Raw genomic sequence first — 7,346 nt, forward strand, 5'->3', positions numbered from 1 at the left:
GTGGACTAGAAACATCACTTTGACACACAGCATTGAAATGAGGAGGCATAGCTCAGGCTGTGTGGGGAAGCCTGCTTCAGCAGTGACTAGTAGTCAGGGAGAGGTTCCCTTCAGGGATCTAAGCCAGAATGACATGCGGTTCTAAAGCAGGCTGCAGCTTCATGAGGAAATAGCTAGGACATGGCCAATTAATCTGCAAGAAAGGGGAGAAAAAGGCTTTGCTCTAAGTGGGGAATGAAGTATGCTTCACAGAAGGATGTTCTTGGGGAATAAGAGCTTTGGAGCAGCTGAATCCTGAGAGGGTGCTCCCGTTAGTCAATTGGGACATACACAGCTGTGCTTAACATACTTTTGTAGCTGTATCTGAAGGTTCAGTAGCTTCCTAAATACTGCTGGCAGACTGGATCCTTCATAAGGCTCTTGACTACCATAATGCCACAGTGACCTAAATATTTACAAGGTGGCTTTTTACAATTCCTAAGGCCTTTTACATGCTTGGAGGGCATCTGTCCAGTGCAAAGGACTACACTGTAGTGAGTAACCATGGCAAGCTGTGCTTTTGCTGTCAGGCTGTGGTTTGCCCTTTAGGTGGGCATGGCTGCATGGTTCCTGTTACAGTCCACGCAATAACCAGCAACCTCAGTGTTACACAGCCTGGGGTAACTGATTTTCCCAGTTGAGAACTGTTGGTAACAACTGTAATGGTGTGGAAAGCATCATGTGGTTGGCCTTATGCTGAATCTGGAGGGGTCCTAGTGTTTGATAGTAACTTCTTGTTTCTAATCTAGTGCACTCCAAAAGTGGACTTTCCTCAAGACCAACTGGTAAAGCTTACAGGGAGAATTCAAGAAGCTGGCACTGAAGTTGTCCAAGCTAAAGCTGGAGCAGGTTGGTTCTTATCCACAGCTTCCAAGTAATTCCTGTTGGGTAGCTGAATGGATGCAGTCCTCTTCAGTGTAATCTTATTTACAACTGTGGTGCAGAATTGGGCACTGCTGATCACAAATCTAGCTGCTCTGCCCTGTCAGTGACTGCCTGAACTGTGGCACTAGAAGCAGCTCAGTATGGAGGTAGGACTAAACATTAACTGATCCTATGTCATGTATGGCTCAAAAAAGAATCTGCTCTGCCAAATTAAGCTGTTTCTTCATATCAATCTGGTCAACTAAATTCCTTGTGGCTCGCCAAAAGCTGCTGCGTTATCTGGCTGGGAGCTTGAAGTCTGACCCTCAGCTCTGTGAACATATTAGTGTGGAAGCCTTTGATGCTGAAGAAAGTATCCAATTTCAATGTGATCTGTTCTAAAAGTGATTTAACTTTTACAGGATCTGCCACCTTGTCTATGGCCTACGCTGGTGCTCGCTTTGTGTTCTCTCTGCTGAATGCAATAAATGGCAAGGAGGGGGTCATCGAATGTGCCTTTGTTCGATCGGACGAGACGGAGAGCCCGTACTTCTCTACACCTCTGCTCCTGGGAGTATGTACTTCAAATGATGAGGCTTACAAATGGCAGCTACTGATTGAGGCTTGGCTTTTGCTCAGTGTTTTCAGTTCAGTCTAATTCTAGGTGTCACTGAAGTTAAGAGCTTGAGCCTACCTTTAACAGTTCTTGAATATTTGGATATTGTGCTTAGGCAGATGCCTCCTGCTTGACAGGGTTGAAGCTGCTTTTATCTCCTCAGAGGCTGCGCTGAGTAAACAGAGATTCAGGCTCAGCTTAAGAGGTCGTGCTTGCCTCAAATCAGTGCCTGTTCATGAGGGGCTTTCATATGATTAACCAGAGTCAGCAATCCTGTCTCCTCAGCTTGATCTGCTGCAAGCAAATCCCTCAGAAATTGAGGCACATGGGGAACTATAGCATGGATTAGGATTAATAGATTGCTTTCAGGACCTCTGCTGAACTCTGGAAGCAGTGTTCCTTTTGTTGCTCTTACCCTGTGGGTGGAGTGAAAAACAAGGATGCTGCAGCCCTGTCGTGGCTGCTGGGATGCAAAGTGTGGTGTAATGCTGCCTTAGGTGCTGGCTGGTGAAGGAATGGAAGTAAAGGGGTAGTAAAGGAGAAGGGTTGGATGTAGGCATGGGATCTTGGAATCCTAGGAGTGCAACTCTGGAGCAGTTTTGAGTTGCAAGCCAGTGGCAAGTGAAGGGCATACACCAGGAGAGAGGTTCTCTTGGCAAATGGTGGGTTTGAAGACAGGAAGAGGTGTGAAGGAGCAGTTGCTATGTGTCTCGTCCTGAAAGAGCTGATGGACTGGCTTCAAGTTTCACACTTCTGAACGGTGAGTGAGAAGGTTGTGAAGGATGTAGAAGTTACTATAGATAGTAAGAGGCTTCTGAGCCCTGCCAGGGAGCGCAGGGTTGGCAGACTGGAGATGACAGAGGTCCCAGGCTGGGTCTTCATCTCGGCTTGATAATGCTTAATCAGAGCTGTTAAGTTACTCTGTAGGTCGTTTGATGAATGGTTAATCCTTAAATCCTCTTGCCCTCAGAAAAATGGAATTGAGAAGAACCTAGGTATTGGCAAGATCACTCCCTTTGAACAGAAGATGGTTGCTGATGCCATGTCTGAGCTGAAGGCTTCTATTAAGAAAGGAGAGGAGTTTGCGAAGAACTTCAAGTGAGGAGTTGATGGTGGAGAGGAATGAACAACTTCCTTAATTTATTAAGGCATCATGTCACTTTATGACTTCTGATACAAAGCTCCTGCTTTGATTGAAGTCTGTCTGTATTAGCTTAATGATTGTTGCCAGTGCTGAGTCTGATCATCAATAAAACAGCCTCATTTTTAAAGTGTACCATCTGGAATGGTCCTGGTGTGCGGGTTTTTTGAAGGTCGAAGCTGTAGGTCTCGAGTTATCAGTTTCAGGAGGGGTGAAACAGCCTTTTAAAGTGGGTGAACTGATGACTTTCAGCTCTGCTGGTGCCTGGGTTTTGGCTTGGGCTGCTTGTTGGGTGCAGGAGCTGGGAACCCAGGCATGAAGAAGTAAGATCAAGATGGGCAGAAGAGGCTTGTGAGAGGGATAACTGAGTGTTTTTCAGGAGGTGCTGTTGCCTCTGTTACCTGGCATTGCATTAGTCTCTTACGTAATTTGATTTCAAAGGAGTTAGCACAGAGCTGAAGCATCAGTCCTGCTCCAGGAGAAGAATTAAAATGCTGAAAGTGGCTTTCTTCTTAGGAACAAAAGCCTTGATTTAGTGTCTACATAAACTTCTTTCACATTCATCCTCTTGTGACTATAAACAAATGTCTGCAAGAAAATGGTGATGATGAGCTCTGCACTGACTTCTTTGAAGGTAAGCTTTAAGGAAAGAAGCTATTAATTCCCTCTTCCTCCATGTGTTGCTCACCCTATTGCTTTGAATTGATTTAATCCATGTAGGTTGAATTCCAGGTTGAACAGACTTTGTTTTGATTAGATGAAGGAAACTCCAAAGCCCAGCACCTCTGGAGGAACTGAGGTGAACAAGAGAACCTGGTGTAGAAGCTTCTAAGCAAGATACCTAAAAGGTAGTAGGTGCTCTTTGGTCACTGCCTTTTTATTCCTCCCACTTCTCTCTTCTGTACTGGGTTTAATTTATTTAATTTTAATTAGTTTGTCATTCAGAACTGGGTCACACAGTTGTGTGTGACCCACACCATTGAAGATGGAATGAGAATAAAGGGCTTGGCCCTTTCCCTGCCCTGTGGAACACATAGGCAGAGAGAGGACAGCAAGCACAGTTGCTGTCACTCCTCTGCAGAAATTCACTGTATGAAAGCATGGGTTCTTTGCAGGAATAGTGTGAAGTAGAAGCGTTGGCAGTCATTAGCAGGCTTGGAACAAAGTAATTATTAGGTGGTATTAATAGAATGAAGGATCGTGTTGGAGGGGTGCAGAGGAGGATGTAGGAACTGGAGGACACAGAGGAGTGGTGACTGGCCAGACCTTGGCCAACTGTGACACCACACTAATGGCTGCAGGGAGAGCCTTGCCTTGCAACCAGGAGGAAAATCACGTGCACTTGTTGTAGTCCTGCTATTTTTAAGATAGCAGATTGAGCAGGTTTGAGGGTTGGAGATACTTTAGAACTTGAGGTTCATGGTGTGGCTTAGGGGATTCTATCTTTCTCTTGTGTCAGCAGTCCAAACCCAGTGAAGTCTGTGGGAATTGCATGGACAAGCAGAAAGCTTTGCTTATACCAGCAGGGACTCGGGGGCAGCATGGGTAAGTGGAGCTGGGGTGGAAGAGGATTATTTCCCAGCACCTGCTGACTCACAGATCTTCAGGGTCTCCTTCAAATCCCCTTAATGCTAACAATGTCCCTTCCCTTTCTGCACTGTTTGGTTTTGGGGTTGGTTGGGCTTTTTTTATCTCCCAGTCCCATGCCTCATGCTTGGTCTTGCAGCTATTCCCTGTGCCTGTGTGGGAAATGTGCTGTCCTTTCGGGAAGGGAAATGAGACACCCTTCTTGTGGTTTTCTGCAGTGAAGGCGGAGACCAGAAGGACATTGGATGAAGGTGAGAAATGAACTTGTGTAGGTGTTTCCTGCTTGGTCAGACATGCTGTCCCCCTGGCTGAACACTGCTGTGGTGGGTAACTTAATCACAGTGAAGACTGAGAGGGTTTGCAAAGATAAGTGTGGGACATCCCACCCCTTTCCTTCTCTCTGAACAGGTTCCCTGGAGGAGGAATGGAACTGGGGTGTGCCAGTAGGAATTAGGAGTAGGAATTAGCTGGGTTTACCTGTTTTTTCTCCTGGTGTCTCAGAGATACACGACCTTCATCCTCTGTCCTGTGAGCTGCTGCTGCAGCGTGGCCACCTTACTGAGTCACAGCACTAACTCCGGTGGTTTTACATCCTGTAGAGGTGAGTGACCAGGTCTGGAGGAGGTGGAGAACCTGCCCTGCTCAGTGCTTTTGGGTTTCATCCCTGTTTCCTGAGCAGGCTTTTGTCTTGAGGGTCTTGAAGCATCTGACATCTTCCATCGCAGCATCACGTACGCGTGGAGCAGCTGCCTCCTCGCTCATCCCAGCTCTGTGCCAGAGCCCAGATGTCAAGATACAGAGGAGATGTGTATTAAGAGTAATAAATAAAGCTACTCCAGATGGCCAGATGTCAGGCCACTTGATCCCACCTGCCACTCCTGTGCTGCTGGGGCCACGTGAGAAAGTGCAGGGAAGGATAGAACAAGTTAAAAAGCAAAGGGTGAGTGTTGCAGCTTGAGTCTAATCCTGATCAACCTCAGTGTCCCAGGGGTGCTGCAGGTGGGATGGCTGCAGAACAGGGTGCAGGCTGGCAGCCCTGTGTCCCTCATTCCTAGGAAAACTCTTTTCCTGGCTCTGATTAAGGGCTGGTGCCTTGGGAGGGGGGTCTGGACCTGCCACCCCTGAGCTCCATCCCAACCAGGGTAAGGCTGGTACACCCACAGGAGGCAGAGCCAAGCCTGGGGACAATCACTGGCATTTTGGTGATACTTAAGCAGGGCAAACAACAGGAAGACAGTTGCAGCCTCTGCCTTGCCAAAGCTGGCTGCCTTCCCAGCTCCTGGAAAGGAGCAAAACCCAGGGGCTTGGAGGTACCACGCAAGGATGCTGGCGGCGTGTCACTGCGCTCAGCCTCAGTTCACTGGGGCTAGTGGCTCACAACAGGCTTTGTGTGGCTGATCCCCTGTTGCAGGGGGGGATGCTTTGCTCAGCAGGTGTAGCAAGTTCCTCACTGTCTGGCAGAGCCAGGTCTCGCTTGACTTCACCAGGACACATCCACCATCCTACCACGTGTGGCCTTGCACCAAGCACTGCTTATGGGCAAGGCCAGCCCTGGCAGGGCTGTAAAACCTCCCTGTGGTGGAGCAGCCCAGGCTCCATCCTGAGAGCATCCTGCCCAGAGAGATGGTGGGTGAATAGGGAGAGGGGGAAATGCACCCTGAGGTGGGATGGGCACGGGCAGAGATCCTCTGCAGCTTCCCCCTTCCCTTGCAGGGTGATGGAGAGAGGCTTTGATGCGAGCAGGAGGATCAGACACCATCAGCCCCCTCCTGGCCACGGAGGACAGTGTGAAATCACCACCTTTGCATTCACTACTCTTGATTTACTAAGATGCCTGTGAGCTCTTGCTTCCCTCCTGGGCGCCTCAAAGCCGAGCTGGAGCGTGGCGCCGGGATGGGAGGGTTTGTTTGCATTTACAGGGAAACCTGTTAATAAAGGAGAGCAAAGGGACTGCTCTTTTTCCTGGCTGCAGGAACAGATGGCTGGATAACGCAGTGAGATTAATATGCAGGGGCTCCTGCCGGGGCGGGATTTGATTGCCTGTTAGGAGAGGTTAACACGCTCGAGCTGAGCTCTGCTTCCACTCTGCCTGCGGGGCTCCTTGGGGACCATGGGACAGATCGACAGCATCACTGAGGATAGAGTGGGAGCTGGTCGTGGGGAAGGATGCAGCAGGGGACTCGTGCTGGGGGTTGTAAAAGCAAAGGCTGGAAGAGGAGTGGTGGCTCATGCTCTCCTCCTGCGCTTGTTTCTCCTCTGAGTCAGGAGGTGCCAAAGGGAAGCAGCAAGCGGCTGCTGGGACATGGGGGTCTCCTTGCTGCAGCAATGCAACGTGTTTCCAGGGCTTCAAACAGCGGCCAGCTGAATCTATGGGGAAGATAAACCCCTGCTGAGGCTTAGGGAGCCCTGGGGGAGCAGGAGGAGGCACCACCCAGCACCAAGCGTGACCGTGTGGCCATGGGTCAAGCCCAAATCAATGGGAGCCTCCAGCCACTGAGCCACGATCGACTGGCCCAAGGTCACCCTGGGCACACACGAGCTGCTTGGATGCCTGGTCCCCATCACACCCCAGGGATAACGGTGCCCCCAAACCCTTCCCCTTCATGCCTTTGCTTTGCTCCCCCTGTTTGCTGGTGCTCCCTTGCTGAGCATCAAGCCAACTCCGGGCTTTGATCAGGGGCAGCAGCACAGCAGCTCCCGGCCGCCTTCCTTCTGCATCAGGAGCTGCCAAGCCTCGGTGCAAATCCTTGCAATTAGGCCTGTTCTGCTGCCTGCCTCGTTTGATCTCCTTTAATTATTTATCACCACCTTTTCCCCCTCCTTCCCAAATCCTCGCTTGCTTTCAAGTGATCGTTCCCTTCCTCTCCCCACAGCGGCAGGTGGCTCTGCCTGTTTGCTTGCAATTATCGTCCCTTCTCCCCGTCCTTCCATCTCTCCCCTTTTGTTCTCCACTGGATCATCCCTTCATGCCGTGCTCCTGGCTGCATCCCTAAGCTCTCTGCCTGGCTGGCAGCTTCTTCTTGCTGCTTTTCCCTGGTTTTCCCACCTGGATGGCTATTACCTTTCTCCATCCCATTCCTGGCTGTGTGTGGTGCCAGC

At 49.8% G+C, this 7,346-nt stretch overlaps 1 protein-coding gene across 1 annotated transcript in view; it reads left to right on the forward strand.

Moving 5' to 3' along the window:
* MDH2 (malate dehydrogenase 2, NAD (mitochondrial)) overlaps positions 1–2,798 on the forward strand; it is a 7,907-nt gene extending 5,109 nt beyond the window's left edge. The window contains exons 8-10 of the mRNA XM_010014050.1: positions 789–888; positions 1,326–1,477; positions 2,490–2,798. Coding sequence (XP_010012352.1) covers positions 789–888; positions 1,326–1,477; positions 2,490–2,621 — 384 coding nt within the window. The 3' untranslated portion in view covers positions 2,622–2,798. The remainder of the gene's footprint in view (positions 1–788; positions 889–1,325; positions 1,478–2,489) is intronic.
* Positions 2,799–7,346: the final 4,548 nt, after the last annotated feature.

The sequence above is a fragment of the Nestor notabilis genome, unplaced genomic scaffold (assembly GCF_000696875.1).
Source record: "Nestor notabilis isolate BGI_N333 unplaced genomic scaffold, ASM69687v1 scaffold30964, whole genome shotgun sequence".
In the NCBI taxonomy this organism is placed as follows: Eukaryota; Metazoa; Chordata; class Aves; order Psittaciformes; family Psittacidae; genus Nestor; species Nestor notabilis.